This window comes from Pieris rapae, chromosome 14 (assembly GCF_905147795.1).
Source record: "Pieris rapae chromosome 14, ilPieRapa1.1, whole genome shotgun sequence".
Taxonomy (NCBI): domain Eukaryota; kingdom Metazoa; phylum Arthropoda; class Insecta; order Lepidoptera; family Pieridae; genus Pieris; species Pieris rapae.
In genome coordinates, this window is record NC_059522.1 from 4,989,909 (window position 1) to 5,009,199 (window position 19,291).

At 31.3% G+C, this 19,291-nt stretch overlaps 1 protein-coding gene across 5 annotated transcripts in view; it reads right to left on the bottom strand.

The window, feature by feature from the left end:
* The window catches only part of LOC111000259 (atrial natriuretic peptide receptor 1), a 119,799-nt gene that overhangs the window by 11,525 nt on the left and 88,983 nt on the right, over nucleotides 1-19,291 (bottom strand). For all 5 annotated transcript variants that reach the window (XM_045631147.1, XM_045631145.1, XM_045631146.1 and 2 more), the window contains 8 exons: nucleotides 18,367-18,565; nucleotides 17,740-17,831; nucleotides 12,137-12,275; nucleotides 11,052-11,133; nucleotides 6,340-6,463; nucleotides 5,181-5,507; nucleotides 2,703-2,862; nucleotides 1,450-1,608 (listed from right to left, as the gene is read on the bottom strand). In XM_045631147.1, coding sequence (XP_045487103.1) covers nucleotides 1,450-1,608; nucleotides 2,703-2,862; nucleotides 5,181-5,507; nucleotides 6,340-6,463; nucleotides 11,052-11,133; nucleotides 12,137-12,275; nucleotides 17,740-17,831; nucleotides 18,367-18,565 — 1,282 coding nt within the window. The remainder of the gene's footprint in view (nucleotides 1-1,449; nucleotides 1,609-2,702; nucleotides 2,863-5,180; nucleotides 5,508-6,339; nucleotides 6,464-11,051; nucleotides 11,134-12,136; nucleotides 12,276-17,739; nucleotides 17,832-18,366; nucleotides 18,566-19,291) is intronic.

The window sequence follows — 19,291 nt, forward strand, 5'->3', positions numbered from 1 at the left end:
GAAAAAAAAATCATCAGCAAAACAGCGAATTAGGTTTGAGAAAGGTACCCAACGATGCTTTTTCTAAAACTGATCAGCCCATTTTCGAATATATCCAGCACATTTTTTTTTAGTTTCATTGACCATAATTCTTGAGATAAGCATTGGTCGGGGATTTTTACCTGATACATGTTCTAAGTCATGCCCGCAATTACTTCTCAATGTTTTTATCGTAGAAACAAGTATGAGTTGGGTGTAATAATCGGTTGATTAGATCACGAATCTAATTTCATTTTAGATTTTATTCAATCATCATTTGAATTTACACTACAACTACAAACAGAACTTTTAATATATATGTTCGCGAACTAATTTCGTCATAAACTATTAATATGAATAATATTTGATAAAAATTTATAATCTTATCCAAATTTTCACATAAGATAATTTTTTATAAGAGTGTGGTTGTCTCCTTAATTTAGTAGCTTCCCAAGCTATTAATTATACTATTCAAATGGCAAGGTTTAGATCAAAGTTCCGACTTGATTAGTAAGCATGTCATGTGCCTCAGATTGCAGTCTGAAAGCCTGCCTGATTAAGACACAAGGACTTATATTAAACAAGAACATAAATGACATTAAGAGCCTTTTTCACAATGTATAGATAAAGTACCAAATAGCTATCAACACATAAATTATTCGAAACATAAAAGTTCCAAATAAGATACTTCGCTTTGCATGACGAATAGCGCTATCTGACAGTCGTGAAACGCAAAAATACTGTTTATCCTACCAATAAGTGATAGATGGCTTATTTGGAACTTATCCGGACATTGTGAAACAGACCCTAAATATATAATACGATCCGTATTAAACTTAATGTTAATAAGTCAAATAAATATGTTTAATAATATTTTACGTGATACAACCGCCCGTGAACACTTTCAATGCTAACGCGAGTGTGATGCCTGTTTTCGTCAAGAAGAATTCGCAAATTCAGTCCAGTTGGTTCCACATATTGTTGCCACTTGCGTAAGTCGTTTTATATTAAAGATTTATTAATTAACCTATTCAGTCCTGATCATGTTATTGCATAAAATCTCTTGATTTTATCATCTTTGATATTGCTTAGTAATTCTGTATGGAAGTGTTTGAGCGTTCCGTATTCACAAATAATCCCTTTCTTTAATATGTGGGTAATAATAAAACCTCCTTAAATTACATTCGATTACCATCGTCCATTTCATTATCGTCCCTTCAAAAGCATATTTTAATATGTTTGTTTAGCAATTATTCCATGACATTTATTTATTTCAAAAATGCCTTTATTACCACCCATTGCCTTAATGTTTAGTCTCTCACACTTACTCAGAAGTTTATTATATATTTGAGCAGTATAACAAATTTATTATTATTATAATTTACTTTAAAAATTATAATAATAATAAATTTGTTATAAAAATAAACTAACCTTTAGGTGACATTTCAATGCCGGGTCCTAGCCAGAAAACTCCCTGGCGATTGACTATTTCATGCATAATGATAGCGAACGAATAAACATCCCCTTTTTGGGTTCCCTCAGGAGGTGGATCCGCCATTCTAAGCAGCTCAGGGGCAGTCCAAAGAAGACCTAGTTAACAATTTATATTCATATTATATAACATTTTAGCCAAGACTAGAGAAGAAAAGGCAAGAAAATCAATATTAGATAGTTTGTAAAAACAAGAGTTTCGTAACCTAACATTAGTTGAGTTACATATAAATATAAAATACCTATATATTTATTAAGGAACATAAGGTAGACAGGTATCACTTATTCCACGTTATTAAATTTGAACCTGTACGCATCCCTACTCATCGGCAAAGAAGACAGGGGGTGTAGGCCAAGAGAAAATGTCGGCGTAAAAAACTCTCGGTATTTAAAAAAAATACATATCATTAAACAACACTTATTTCAAAATAAATATAGCAAATTAATAGCCTGTCTAGCACTATTCCCAGACCTTTTTATCAACTAGATAATCGCTAACTTTATAGTAAGCCTTTTTACACAGCTTTTATTTAATACATTTCTTAAATTTATTAAAAGACAGAGATAAAAGAGCCTCTGGGATTTTATTTAAGAAGATTATCCCTATATTTTAGTTAATTATTTAAAGCGTAATTGTTAACAATCATCTTACACTTGAAGACAAAAATTGTAAAATGCCAGTCTTGCTAGTAATAAATGTGCCCTTTAGTTTTTGATGTACTTATACATTGTGACATAACATGTTCGTTTCCGATAATGTATGTTGACATCACATCCTTTAAAGGTATGTGTCACTTAGTCATAAGAATCCATAAATAAGTTACAGTTTTCGGTTAGTACAGCGTGGCAACCTCTAACCTCTTATTGTATACTATAAGCCCTTGTGATAAACGATTTGATTTGACACCTATATTCGAACAAAGTTTATTTGAGCATCCTTCCAACCACCGCCGTCGCACTTAATTCAATTATCAATTTCTTTTTTTTGATGTCACGTTTATATTAGTGTTAAAACTCCAAGTGTCCAATTATAGAACATGGCGGGAATGTTATAATTGCCTAATCTAAAATGATTTTCTTTTAATTTTTCACGTGGTTTGAAATTTTATTTGTCGTCAACAAATAAAATTATTTGCATACTATACTATACTTTACTATATTTATACTTGTTTAAATATCTCTAGTATACTTACGTGTCCAATAGCTATGGGCTCTCTTATCCTTTTCAGAGGTTCTCAATGCGTTGAGGCCGAAATCGGTTATCTTCAGAACGAACCGGGAATCTACCACACAGTTACTAGACTTCAAAGCGCCGTGGGACCGGATATCCGTACCGTGAAGGTAATGCATACCCTAAACAAGAAAGGATTACTAAAACCTATACAGGACAAGCGTACTAAGCATTAATCTATAGTTTTATCAACTAATTAGAATTTAATAATGGAATCTATTTGAATTATTATTAGCTTCAAAGACACTGCTATTTTTATAAACAATTGTTTTTATAACGTTTTTTTCTATTATAATATGTATACTTTATTTTTATTACGAGAAAAAACAAAAGAAGACGCATGATGTTAATGTATATGTTTTAATGAGTAGTTTGTTATGAAGTGTAAGCGAGGCTAAAATATTTTGTTTCCTGTAATTAAAAAAATCTTCTAGATCATTTTAGAACATGATTTAAGTATTTAGTCGTTTATCAATACCTACTTTTAATATAGATAAAAGTAACAGCGGAATTTGATCTCCTCTTAGTTCAATACTGATTTAAAATCATACGCATTGTGCCGGTATGTATATGAAGCCTGGGCGTATCTCACGAGAAGCGAAACACGTCATTGTCTTTAATATATTATATGTAGTAAAAATATAAGAGGTATTATAAGCCACTGGACACAATGGCACGGGAGTTTAGAGTATGATTATATTTAAAAAACTTAAAGATTATTTCTATTGGATTATAAATTTATATTAATTGGCTAAATAATTGTTTTCTCTCAACAAACGCCGCCATTTATTTTTAAACCCAATATTTTTTTACATTATGTCGCATAAAACCATCGTTTTCTCTAAACGCGTATACTTAACACAAGTTTGGCGTAAGCCATATTTAACGAACTCTAACTAAGTTATACACCCAAACCTAAGCTACAAAGAATTGTTTTCGCCACAACAATACGTGTCGACAAGAGAATTAAGTTATGTTGTTTGCTTGAATAACAAATACAAAGGGAACAATTAATTTGGGAGCGCGAATGTATCAGATATTTCTTTCACAATGAAAATGAATCTAGATGGGTGTGATTTGTTTGCGGGCTAAAATCCTATTGTATCTAGGCCATGTTTTCTAAAGAGAGTATATTATCTATGTTTACAACTACTTATGGAAATATAAAACCATTTATTTTGTGTGTAATAGACAAAATGTTCTCTCTAGATTCTATTCGTTAATTCCTATATTAAGAAATCTGTTCATCGGCTATAAGAACAAACCACATACATTTTAATTGATTTGTATATTATTTACAACAGCTGGCCAACGCTCGCACACTGGTATATTGGTACATAAATAACAATACAATACAAGATAATAAGCACTTTCAGGCTAAGACAATAAACACGAAGAGGAAAGAAAAGACATCGTCATTCATCCATTACATAAAATAATTGAGAGCTAGCTTTTTTATTAGCTCAATGTGAATATCGGTGAGTTTTGACCAAATGCGTTCATCTTAAAGGTAAGCCACATAGGATGATAGTATACCGCTATGGCAGAGGATACATTACATACATTAAATTTAAATTAACCTGATTCATAAATATTTTAAACGCAAACGACATATCAATTAATTTGCTACGATTCTCCAATCATTTTAAAGTGCTTTAGCTTAGTTTCGAACGCTGGAATTTTGTTTTTTCGAGATACCAAAAAGATCGGTGATGCATCATATTTTTTAAAGCGGTCAAGTCGTTACAAATGCGTTGTATAATGCGATCTCCATACAACTGTACCGTAGTCTAGTATTCTGCGCAAGAATATCGTATAATATTATTTCTGTTTTGGTGTTAGTAATTCTAAGAAAAAAACCAAGAATTTTTTTAATGATGAATTTTATTAATAAAATAAGTTAAATATACAGTCATTTTGTATCGATTTATCTTTTCAGCAAAAAGATTATGCATAAGCTAGAAAGTTTCTAAAAAGTGGAATTTAAATGATTTCTCACTGAAGGAAACTATAATGCACGTTTAAGTTAAAAAAGCATATCAAATAAAAAAGTGTGAATAAGAAGTTACGTATCCTACCTCTACTTAACGCTTTTAGTTACTTATAGTGTTTTAAATACGTTTAATTATAGAACAGTTTATTCCATCTTTCAAATCGCTAATAAATGTTTGAGAGAAAGAGCGGTGACACTGAAACGATTTATCCTAGGTCACAGCCACAATTAAAATAAAACGACTTGTTATTTTGTAGTTTAATTAAAAAAGATGACACTTGTATTGCGGAGAATAAATAGTTGCTTACGCATTTTTGGTAGTTAGACAATTACAAGAGAGGGATATTTTCAGGGTATATTAAAATAAAGAGACGGCAATCATATCTACAATGACGCATTCGTATTTATCAATTTTAATATTAAATAGATATTTCAAAACGTACTCACCCTCACAATATCGTGCATCAGGCTAACTTTGAACATCCAATCCAGCTTAATTGTATCATTTTCCAGTATATCCTGCAATGATCCCTTCGGACAGTACTCTGTTAAAAGGCAGCAGTGTGGGGGATCGACACAAGCTCCGTAAAATCTCGCTAAATGGTCATGTTCAAGGTCCTTCATTTTCTTAAGTTCCAGGAGTAAAGGTCGGGTCAAATCTATGCGTTGTTTGTCAACCTTTTTGATTGCAACCCGACAGCCTTTGTAAAAGGCGCAAGGAGCGTAAATTTGTCTGTCGCCAGCCAGTGACGTGCCTTCGTCTGAGTAAGCAGTCTGTGAACAGGTTTTAAGTTTAAATTTGGAATTATTTTGTTTTTTGAAAATCGAATAACAGAGATTGTTTCAACAGGCGTTCAGGGCTTGTGGTCTAAGCGGTTGTCAGGATGGAACCCTATTTTATCAATTTAAGGACCTCAGAGTGAATTTATAACAATTTCATTTAAGTGTTTTATCTACAAAGAGGATTCACAGAGTTTTACGTAAACTCAGTTTAGTGGGTACTTATGAGTTTCAATGTTCATTGAATTGAAGTACAGAATTTATAAAATTGTACATATTATCAAGGTTAATAGTCGCAATAATATTTTTATCGCTGGCATAATGCTTGATTACTCTTTTTAGAACAGTTTAAATAACTAAGTAATAAGTATATTCTTGCTATGTAAGTTAAGATTATTTTTATTTATTATTATTACTTAGTTAAGATATAGGTATAGAGAATATATAAATTTACATATATTTATATAATTAATGTATATATTAATAATTAGAAGCACAAACCAAATCATCGCACACTTCAAGCCATAATTACGTTAAGATTTTCCCACACTCATAAATTGCAATGTAACATTCTCATTTCCGGTAATGTCGGATAGGTCGACTGCACTTATATTCTTTATGGGTAACATAACTGACACTCAGCCAGGTCAGTTATTGTTAGCGTAGCAATCCCATTACCCCTAATTTTACATTAGTTATTAGCTATGTTAAACGATTCAAGCCAGTTAATAGCAACTTCAAACAAAAAGTTTCATGTAACAAACAATAGAACATCACTACAACGTTACTCGTAAGTTATTTTAATACGTTTACAAAGATGACTCACCCCTGAGCTATACCTTCGAGCGAGTGAATGTAGACTGCCAGGAAACCTACTCGCACCAATGAGTACGTCACTCCAACCAACTCGCCACGTCATCATAGCTATTTCAGCTTCTAACTTGTAATGTCTGTAATAAAAAAAAAATACACGACTCGAACTGTTTTCTAAGTAACAAATTTGATTATTCGAACCTCCGCGGCTTTACCAAACATGTGACCAAAATCTTACTACTGCTAAATTAGATCCAATTTAGTAGGATGGTTCCATGTCAGCACGGAAAGTAAGTTCAGTACTTACTTGATTTTAAAAAAAATAGCCGAGAAATTTACACGAATTGTATCTGACCTTTGTTCAATTTAGCAGTTAATAATATAAAATTTACAGACGTTCATTATTTTGTTCGGAAGTTTACGAGACATTAAGAAAAACAAATCTGTCTTCTAATAAAACTTTATCTCAAAACTTTAATATTATCGTGAATATGTTTATAACCATATCTCATCTAATTAGTACAGATACCATCAAACTGTAAAATGTATATTTATTTTTACCGTAAAAAGTTTTCAAAATATGGTTTTCACTCTCCACAAAAGAGAGAGTATGTAAATTTGTTATATAAATTACTATCTAGCCTATTTAAGAAATTTGGATTTATTTTCTACAATACTAATAAACAGCTTAAACTAAGATATTCATTAACAGTCCTAGTGTTCTATAATGTGTTGACACTAAGATCGTTCGTGTCAGGTACCGCACTTGCATTGATATTCGCAACACTACGTATACATTAGTTTTACTAACTCAAAGGTTAAGGAGTCTTGTTCCTGTTGTATTAATATTCCTGAAATTTAATAATTTTAAATTGGAATAAGACGCGCCATGTTTGTTACGTTTCAATCGCGCAATCTGCTTACTCATGCGACCGAATACACTTTATTTACATTCAAATACGCAGTTTTGACATAAGGAATGTTAGAAGAATGGGTAAGACAGGCCATATCTAACCTTATTACTTGTAAGATACGTGGTGTATTTAGAAATGAAAAATTAATACACGGAATATATAAGGTGCTAGCTGCCACGGCGAACTTCGTTTCTCCCTAAGGCCTAGCCTACCTTTTTAGTACATACCAATATGAAACATTTTGCTATGCTACTCCAGAGACTGTTCGGTTTTCGGGTTCGGTCTGAAAACTTCTAGGTTTATGTTTGATTTTTCTCTATATGAACCTCAGAGTTCAAGTTATAAGTTCTTAACTAACAAATAAAAATAGGGATTGATCATAGAGGGTAGATGAAAATTAAGGGTTGTATGTATTTTTGTATGCTGTATGTACCCTAAAAATATAAAAACAGAAAATTTTATTTACAAAATAAGATTTTTTTTTGGTTGGACTCCTTATAATTCAGGGGTTTTATATAATATGTATAAAGATAGTAGCCGATTCAGCGACTTGCTTAAAAAATCATATAAATCGGTTGAGTCGTTTTGGAGGGGTATGGAAATGAACATATTGACACGAGAATTTAATATATTAGGTAATTTTGAGCATCATCATCTTGTATCTTGTATCATTTCCAGTATATCCTAGTATCTTTATCTTGGCAAAATATTGATTGATGGGAAAAGAATCGCGGAATTCCATTTACTTTTACGAATCCATACTACAGACACTTTAGTGATATTATTCAATTATTATTTATTCCTAATGGGTGATAACTTAAGTGCTTTTTGTTAAGGCGTAATAAAAAGTTACATTTAAAAGTATTATAACTTCGACGGTCATGATAATTGCAAAAATGTAAAAAACATAAATAACTGTAAATACGCAATTTAATCATATTGTTGATTCATAGCATGACAAGATGTGGACGTAGTGGAGAAAACTTTATTTACTTTAAGATTTAAAATCTAATATATTAAATTCTCATGTCGCGGTGTTTGTGGTTAAACTCCTCCGAAACGGCTTGACCGATTCTCATGAAATTTTGTGTGCATATTGGTTAGGTCTGAGAATCGGACAACATCTATTTTTAATCCCACTATAATCCACCCCCAATTTTTTTTTTCAATTTTAGATAAAAAAGAAATTTTTAATTTTTTTTTATGATACAGCATTAAAAAATGCATACAACCCCTTTTTTACCCCTCTACGATCAACCCCTATTTTTAATAATGAATGACATGGCAATACGAAGTTTGCCAGGTCAGCTAGTATATAAAAAATGTGCATCTATCGACTCAACTAGGACCACTATAACTGGTTTATAGTTAATATTTTATTATCTGAATCATCAACATGACTATGAAATCTCAGTAATGTAAAGACTGTTGATTAATGCATTAAACCGCTATCGTGAAATCAACATCTATTATATCAATTACTCAGTATAATAACAAACAATTTATGTCATAATTATTGAGATGCTATGCGGTAATGAATACGGAATTGGAATTACGATTTAATTAATACTATGTATGCGTACGTCACGTCTCACTCCCGCCTACGGAATCTAATGAAAAGATGGAAAATTATTCTTCCTATAACATTTTATTATTTTTACGCACATTAAATTATTCTAATAAAAATCTTATCGTAGTCTCTCACTGTAAAGTTTTGGGAATATTGATTTTTTTATCATATCCGTTAAACCGTTAAAGATTTAATTACAGTTTAAATGTATTAATGTATGGATATAAGGTATGAAAATTAAACTACAAAAACGTAAAAAATAATACTAAAGTTTTAAATCGTTTTTTTTTTAAAGCGAAAAAAACTTAGACGAAAATATTAAATAATATGTAATGCCGGACATGAAATGGTTACTCGCCTAAAATAATAATCAATGAAACAGACCCAGAAGACGTTTGAGCACATCCTACACGCTACAGATAGTTTATTATTCCTAGCGTAAAAAACTAATTTTTCTAGCCATTTTCTCTGAACGGGTAAGTAATAATGTCATGATATATATTCTATGAGCCCGTTACTCGGGACCCTAGTTTAGGAATGATTTATTGCAGCAAGGGCTGAGCTGAACGCCAATTTATCCGAAAAACAATAATTCTCACCCTTTTTTATCTGAAGCTGTATATTGAAATACATAAGCTATTAAATAACTTATCCATATAGTATTTTAAGAACTTTATTATTTTAAGTTTTTTATCGTTTGTACAATTATATGAAGACTTCAATGTTATATACAGCCTTTCACGAAAAATAGAAATCTTAGTTTGTTAATTGAATCTTATTATGGTTAGTGGTCTGGATCATATCTATAATATAATCTGTACAATTTAAACCTTTGATTCATGTGCTTTAAACCTTAGGCAAGAGAGATTGAATATGAATAAAAATGGGACGTGAATATAATAGGATATTAGATAGTAATGAGTCGATTCCTGAAAAACACTTTTATCTCAGAGCGAAGATGTATTCATAAATCTTGAACTTTAACGTACACAATATTTCAAGAGACTCTTAACAGAACGTAAGTTGTCTATAAAAGGCTTTTATTGTATAAGAAAAATGTCAGAAAAGAACATGTTTTCCTGGATTTTTACCGTCTTCCGAAATGATTTCTAAACAAATAATTGCTCAAAGATAAAAATTATAGATATGATTTAAAGCATACCGATTAATAATCTCTCTTAAATAATAATTTGCATTATTTCTATTCGATAGTTTTAGATAGAGATTCATTTGATTTGTAATTATAATTGCATATTACATTCAACTATCTTTATGAAAACGTCATAGAAAAAGTTAGTGATCTTATATTTACTCAGTGACAAACATGTATCTAATGAAACCCTATACCTGCTCCTTACTAAAAAATTGAGTAGAAAGTCATAGCATATAGGTGTCGCGACCCAAATAATATGAAATGAGCTGCCAATCATTCAAATCACCGATGACAGACATAGGTGTGCGTCTCACATAGCATCGTAACGAGGAAAGTGTATTTCCATATCAAAAGAATCCTTGGATCAATTTTTCATTTATTATATATGGATTCCAATAAACCTATATATTGAGGTTAACGTGAGTAATTCTGCTGGAAATAAAAACCTAATGTGTTTGACGTGAACTTCAGACTGTGACATCAGTGAATATAAAAGATCTTTGTTTGTTAAATATACAGGAAATCTTGTATATAACGAACATCATACTATATAATAAAGTTCTTATTAAAGAGATATCTTTTGGCTAATATCCGCGATTATATTAGCGAATTCACATCATAGCTATTATGTATTGTTTAGCTTAAAACGATTTATAAAACTTAATAAAACAAAAGAAACTTAATTAGTATATTTAAACCGATAAAAATAATATTTAGTTTTGCTAACTTGCATGGTCATGGCACCTTTATTGAGAAATGTACGGAATAGTTACACAGAAATACTAGTAGTGCGCTTCATTCAAATATTTTCATCTTAATATTATTTGCATTTCGCAATTTCTATAATTTGTTCCGCAAATACTGCAGTGAGATAGAGATAGACAAACTTATTTCGGGTCAGTAATTTAATTTAATAGAATTGCTATGTTTGCAACGTGTTACTAATAATTTTAATAATATTACACTATAAAATTTCCAGGAAAATGTTACAGATTGTGCAACCAATATGCAACATGTAACCATTAATTTTACAATTTGTATACATTTATCTATGCATAATTAATAATAAACAGCTGTTGTAAACTTACCTATAAATAAACACAGATAGTATTGCCAAGATGACTACTACGGAGCTCAAAACTATACTCAGGATTGCGTAGACTGGTAACGCTGTAACAAAAGTATTCAATGATTCGATGCTTCGGTTACAGCTTGTAATTTCCATAGCCTCAATAAATGGTCCACTTAACACTTAAAGGAAACCCTATTAGACTCAAGTACTTACTAAGAGTCAGTGCGTTATTAATCATATAATTATGTATGATCACGCATAGGCCCCTGCACAACATTTTCATATAATTTATATAATTTATTAGACATATAAATAATTTAAATAAACGCTGTTAGTAATACGAGGATATTTAAAAAAACAAAGAATTATAAGTATACAACTTGTCTTGAATGAAGATGCACCAAAATGAAATATCCTTTTAAAAATAGTCAAAGTAAAAATAAATTGTCAGTAATCTCGTCCATAGGACACGAGGCACGTTTTTCATTTTATGAGATGTGCCTTTGAGAGATTTTTAATTGTTTCCTGTAAATGCCGAATGAAATTCCATTTCTCTGTATATAATACAACATTGTTTTTATTTATACACAACTGTAGGTACATTAGTTATATATGAAGTTTTGTGAGAAAAAAAATTAAGATTATTATTATTATTAGTTATAGCCTTGGCCAGCAATTCTTTTCCACAAATGCAAATTTTTGTAACATTTATAAATATCATTAGATCCATTTCGACTTTAATTATTCCTTAATTAAATTATAAAATAATATACTTAAATAAACTTTTATATTGCAGTCAAATGTAATTTGACTGCAATATAAAAGGTTTTCTACAGATAAGGCAGTTTCCCTTAGTAATTAACTAAATTAATCTCTTTTAATTTTGTAAGTTCAGATAATTAAATTAAGTTAGTTAAACTTTATTTACTTATACTGTGATTGTAAAAAGAAGTACTATGTAGCAGCGAAGTTTTGTAATAAAATTTATTATAAAATCTTAAAAAGTATCACGCGCTCTTCTACGCACGAAACTTTAGATGTAGATATAAATTTTAAAAAATCGAATAAATTAATTAATTTAAGTAAAACATGATAACTTACAAGTATCAGGACAAAGAGATCCATCGAAACCACATATCGGTGTGTCAGGTGGTGGCGTATTCCGTCCGCCCGCCCAATGGATTGGGCGGTTTTCCACAAACCTTAGTGATGCGTTCGCCGCTATGTATGTTGCTACGACCTAGAAATTTCAATGGCATTATGCACACATGTATATTTAAATAATCCTATTGAAAGAGGTTAATTTTGACGTCTTTTGATGATGATATATATGTGTATAGCTTTAAGTAAAAATGTTCAGTAGGCATTTTTGTGATATACACAACAAAATCGAAATTGTTATAAAATATTGATAGAATAATTATAACATGATGTTGATGGTTTGTAGTTCTATCTTAAAGTATGATGAAAATCAGGATACTACAGTATTAAATCAGAAATTTCATTATTTATTCAAATGGATTATAGAAACCTTCTTGTATAATCATAATGTATGGTATATTTCTCAATTGTTACATACTTTAATATAGACTGTAACCTAAAAAAAATTAAAAGGCTTTGAAAAAATCGTCGCATACAAATGCAAAAACTAATAGATATTCGCTGCACAAAAGAATATTGATTTGAGTAATATTCCTGTAAATTGAATCATTTATCGAGCTAGTCCTAAATGTATATTACTGCCTGAACCAGAGGAAATTGAGACCTCGTTATTTCTTGATCAATTCCAGCGCTAATGGTCTTTTCCTGGTTCTGATTTATACAGCATAATAGGATTTATTTAGTAATAAGGAACGCTACTTATTTTGGCGGCCTATCCCAATAGCAGTTGATTATTAAGAAATATAATAATGTTACTTGTTGTTTCGAGTGTCTTTGACAATAATATATAAAAAAATATTGAATATTGTATATATACATGATTTGGAAATGACAGATTACTAAAAATAATTTATGTAAAAATACGAATACTATACATATAATATTAAAAATATCTAAACAATATGGCTAACTTAAAACATTATTAATATAGATGGCAGTTGTTTTTCCATACATGTCTCATTTCCGGTACAAGTATGCTTACGTGTGTAGAATGTGCGCATAACCGCGCCACCTTAAAGACGTGCCGTGAGTGATAATATATATATGCACTTGGCAGGACATGCATGGCAGATATTAATGCCACCAAAAGACAAAAAGATAACTTGTAAAAATATCAAGTCTCACCACTCAGTTCTTCTACCATAAAAAGTTTTGAGATTATGTAAAACTAAGTCTGTTAATTTTTAAGCGATCGAATAAATGGACTGATTATTAGTGGAATAAGAATTCTAGTTTTACCTAGTTCGTAGAACTTAAAGGTGGGTCAAATATGGAACTGTTTTGAGAAAAGGATGGTACGTATCGTGTCGCTTATTTGCTCAACTTTGCGGGCTACATACGTGCCCTTACATTTACAAGCAACACCTTAATAGAACTACTATACTGTGCATAGTTGTCTTATATTAACTTCCTTCCTCGTCATTTTCCTCTTCTTTAAAAATGTAATAGTAGACTCATCTATACGAGATTCTTATTTGAATAATGAAATCCGTACTGTTATAAAAGATACCATCGATAGATATAAAAGATAGTGGCATAGTAAAAATCCGCACATGAACATTTTAATATCAGGGAATGGTATTGCATAATGATATCGGCCAATAAACATATAACGCATCACTTTTTGTTTCAACCTAGGTGTTTAACTGAAGTATTATATTACTAATGGCTCAATTAGAATTAGACATACCAAATATAATTATTTAATGAAGCTGTAATAAACTATACCGAGATGTCGCTGTTTAGGCAAAAATGTATGTTTAATATATTATCAGTGTTGTTACCTGTTATAGCAAAACTATTTGAGAAACTCTTTCTCAAACGTCTTAACCCCATTATTGCCAAAAAGCAGCTCATACCGGATTACCAATTCGGTTTCAGAGATAAACATTCTACCATAGAGCAGGTCCATAGAATTACAAATAATATTGAAATAGCACTAGAAGAACAAAAAGTCTGCTCCACGGTCTTTCTAGATGTAGCTCAGGCTTTTGACAATGTGTGGCACCGAGGACTTGTTTACAAATTGAAGAAACTACTGCCTCGTCAATTTTCAAATATCCTCGAGTCATATTTAACACAAAGAACGTTTAGGGTACGACAAGAAGATGATTATTCAGAACTGAAACAAATAAAAGCTGGGGTGCCGCAAGGGAGTGTATTAGGTCCGGTCCTGTACCTCTTATACACGTGCGATATCCCTGAACTAGAAGATAACATAATCGCGACCTTTGCCGATGATACTGCTATCATGTCTACGGCAGCTACTGAAAAGGAAGCGGTAGCAAAACTACAAAGAGCTATAAATATTGTTGGCTTGTGGACCAAGAAGTGGCGGATAAGACTAAATCAGTCGAAATCAGTTCACATTAACTTTTCCAACAAGACATCAAATTACCTGCCAGTATACATTGATAACGACAAAGTTCCGTTCGAAAATTCAGCTAAGTACCTAGGTATGACGCTGGACACTAAACTACGATGGAAGGTCCATGTTAAAAAGAAGCGCGAAGAGTTGGATCTCCGTTACACTAAATTGTACTGGTTGCTCGGAAGGCATTCCACCTTATCAGTACAAAATAAATTATTGATATACAAACAAGTCCTGACACCTGTATGGACTTATGGTTGCCAGCTGTGGGGCTGCACCAGTAATAGTAACATCCAAGTGATCCAACGTTTCCAAAACAAAGTGCTCAGGGGAATAGTCAATGCTCCCTGGTACATTCGCAATTACGACCTCCACCGGGACCTTAATGTTGAGGACGTCGCTACAGTAATAAAAAAGACTGCTGGAGCACACGAACATAGGCTCCACCATCACGTGAATGTCGAGGCTATCCAACTCCTTGACACCACGGGCTTAGTGAGAAGACTGAAAAGGACAAAACCATTTGAACTAGTGATTTAGTGATAATGTACGTAAATATCAAGTGCTAAAGAGTGTCTGCAACATAGAACACAAGAACAGAGTGTCTTCTTCCCTTTAATAGAGACTGTAAGTAGTGTTATTGGACACTCACTTATATAATAATCCTTTTTAGTAAATTAGGTTAGACTTAAATTACTTATTAGTCTTAAGTTAGGCTAGATCGTAATGTTCCATGATGTCTCAGTGAAGACACATGTATATAGAAAAAAAAAAAAAAAAAAAAAAAATATTATCAGTGTTCTTCCTGTATCATTTGTTTTATACTTTACTGTACCTATAAATGTATTGATTCCCAGTTTTATTTTTTATTCATTAAAATATCCGAAGGTTTATCAACAATCAACGTATCGTTGCCATGCCGCGCTAAAGGTCAATATTATTTCAAAATATAGTTGGCGTCAATTAAAGAAAATTCAATTCAGTGATACAAGCCCGATACTTTGTGAAATTTAAAAACGATATCTGACTCAAAGGTCTAACGTTTATAAATTATGTTTATTTGAGTAAAACCCAGTGAAGTAAACTCAATTTATTGTTTTAGGGCCAACCTAATTAAATTTCGATGTTGTTATAGAAGACTTGATGAATCTTTACAAACAGATACTTATTGCCTTGCGTACGCTTAAATATTTTAATCTGCGTAACGGACTTAAATGATATTCTTGCAATAGACAATTACTTTCCAAGAAGGTTTGTTTATATAAAAATCTAGGCATGATATAAAAAATATATACTACGAGTACTTATTTACTAGGAGTATATGCATCATGGTCGCGCAAATCTGTATTTACATATTCATATTAAATATGTATATATAATATTTTGAGTTACACCACTCTGTTTTTGCGCGAACAAAGTCACTCGAGGATAAGTTTGGAAATGGACAGATTTGATTGATAGACGCAAAAGTTGAGAAACAAGTACAGAATAAATATGAGGGTAAAGGGAAAAAGGTTAAACGTCCAATTATATTTTATATACGTTTATATAATGAAACTCATTTCTAATAAAATATAATAATTTCTCGGTTGTTTATTCAGCAATGCGAAATAGATTTTGATGGAGCTACAAATTAATACGGATTATATTCACTAGTTTAACTTTATTTATGATACTAGCAGACTCGGCTAAGTGTTGCTGTGGCTAAGGTTTTTGTTATATTACATAGTACTTAACTATTCAAGAGAAACGGTAGGAGAACTTATGTGAAACGTTGGTACTTTTAACATAGCGCCATCTGTTAGAATTATATCAAATAATAAATAAATATTTGCAATAAAATAATACTGCGACTATAATTAAAGATCTAAGCTATCCTATCTCTTAAGTTGGACCAGACTGCTCACTAAAAACGGTTAAGTGATTTAGGCGTCCATCGCGGACAAACATCGTGACAGGAGATTTATATAATAATATTTATTTAGATTACATTCAGATTTATATAATAGATTTATATATAATATTAAGATGCAATAGAAAACATTCAAAAAAAGTTCCTTAAGTTTTAAGGATTTCCAAAAGTTCAGTAGCTACTTGGATTCCTGCAAGTACTTTGGTATTGAATCCCTTGAATGTAGACGTAAACAATGCGACCTTATATTTTTACATGCTATTTGCAATGGTTTTATTGACTGCCCTGACTTGTTATCGCTTTTACTATTTAAGACCCCTTCATCACCCAATACAAGGCAAATCCACTTATTCGAAATTCCTCGTTCTAAGACCAACTATTTACGAAACTCGGTTATGTATCGCATACCTACAGATTAGAACATACATTACCAGCAAATCGATATATTTAATGTGACTAAAAAATTCTTAAAAAAATATTTTAAAAAATTCAAGTAACTTTTACCAATAATGGCTTTGTTTGTTGTTTCATGTTGAATATATGTTTCGATTTACCGATCTCAAATCTGTGCTTTGTAAAACTGTTATGTTATGTTTCTGTTTATATGTGTATTCCGTTTTGGCTTTTGTGTGTAATGTAATTGTTTGGTTATTGTTTAATGTATTAGCTGTAGGAATACTTAAATAAATAAAATAAAAATAAAATAAAAATAAAACAAATTACAAAAGCATTTGTAAGCCTTAATTTAATTTTAAACACTTTGTACGAAATTTTGTTTGAGATGTGGAGGCTACGTTCTACTTCGATTGGGTATGCGTAACCATGCCCCAATTTTGTTTGTTTTCCCTTACAAAGTTAACAAAGAAACGTTGAAATTTTCCGGTTGGATTTCATTGTTTTTATATTCACTGATTCCTGTGGCATAACTTATAAGAGTAAAATATAAAAATCAAGTAAAATATATAGAAAAAGAACCTGAACACAATTAAATTTAATCGTTATGTCAGAGTAATAGTTATTTTATGGGACAAGACCGACCGAGGAGACGGGCCACTTAAAATTAAGTGCTAATGCCGTGCTGCAACGCCAGAAGCCTCGCAAATGTGTTCCCGTCCTTTAACGATATTGTATGGCCTATTAGATTAAGGCACGCTTTTATAATTACGTATACGTAAGATGACACATGAATTTTAATTTCGTTAGTTTTTATCTGGTTATTTCTTTGTGTGAATGTGTGTATGCGTGTTGTGACTGACTCACCTCAAATTTACTAGTATTAGGGTTCATATCCAGCAAAGAATATGACGCCACGCGATCTCCGTTCTCGTTTATAATCACCTCGCCTGTGATGCCTTCAAACAAAAAAAAACAGCTTTATTCAGAAATCATATAAAAATATATAAAACAATTCAATTTATTCATAAATCATTCTAGGATACTCTAGAAAGTATTATATATTTCTGTACGTTGTGGTCTCTTCCAATAAATTTCTATTCGTGATACATAAAAGTATAAGAAAAAATATAACTATCGCCCTATTAGCATCAAAAATGATCTAATGATAATTGCACTATAATGTTAAATTATGAATCGATAAAAATATATTATATTGATTAACCCTCACAGTTTCCTGATTTTTGGGAACTCTTATGACCTTAATTACTTTAAAACGATATTATTGTTAATCATTAATTCATGACAATTAAATCTACTTTATAACATAATTACAAAATGGATGTATAATTGTTATTATTTACCTAATTGGTATTTTTAACACAAGTAAGTAGATTTTACCTAACTACGAATATCAAATACACGGATAAAAGTCTTTCTACAGAAAAGCACTAAACCGAACGTCTCGCCAAGCAAAGATAATAAACTACAGACCTTGAAAAGTTCTATTCCACATGTTCCTAATAACAGCCGCGCCATCCAATTGCCCTCTGGGGTCATTAGCCTGTCGTAGCGTGTCGTTTAACGCCAACGCGTAGAGGAGTACAGCATCGTAGAAAGCTGCTACGAACGTAGACACAATCTCTTCTTTGCCAAACGTATAGTTGTATTTCGTAGCAGCTAGGTCTTTGACCTGAAATATTCTTTGTTGAGCACGCAATAATACGAATTTGAAGATATTAAGAGAACTTTTTGACCAATTTTATTGAATAAATCACTGTTGTTTGTATGAAATCTCTTTATGTAATTTTGGACAGTTAAACAAACTATGCGAGTTTTATGCACTGATATAAAAATGGTAATGCAAAATTTATGATACTACTGTCAATTTAAAAACGGAACGTGGGGATACATATGACACGATAACATTGAAATAATTTTAATGAGTATATTACACATTATAATTATCGAGATTTTTCCCTTTGCTAAATGATTTAACACATTTTAATATCAAGGTTTATTACTTAACAGAACATATGTACTGTTCCTATTTTCTATATATATGTTAATTATGCTATTTTTAATTATATAGGAAAACCTTTTCAGATTGAATGACTGTAGAATCTATACAAATTGTTGTTATGAATGACGAATTCCAGACTTCCTACATTGCAAGAAATTTAAGCCTGGCTTTCAAAGTGGAGAATAAAAACAAGTGTGACAAAATCTGTTCTTCCAAAATCACTCTTCGTAGAGGAACCTGAACCTGTCCGCCAGTATCTCTGTGCAATCAACAACTCCCGCAAGAAAAATGTGTAAAATACTTGGGAATACACCTTGATAGGAGACTCGTACGGAAACAACACATACAGAAGAAGAGAGAAGATATCAACCTGAAATAGAGATGCTTCTTGGGAGA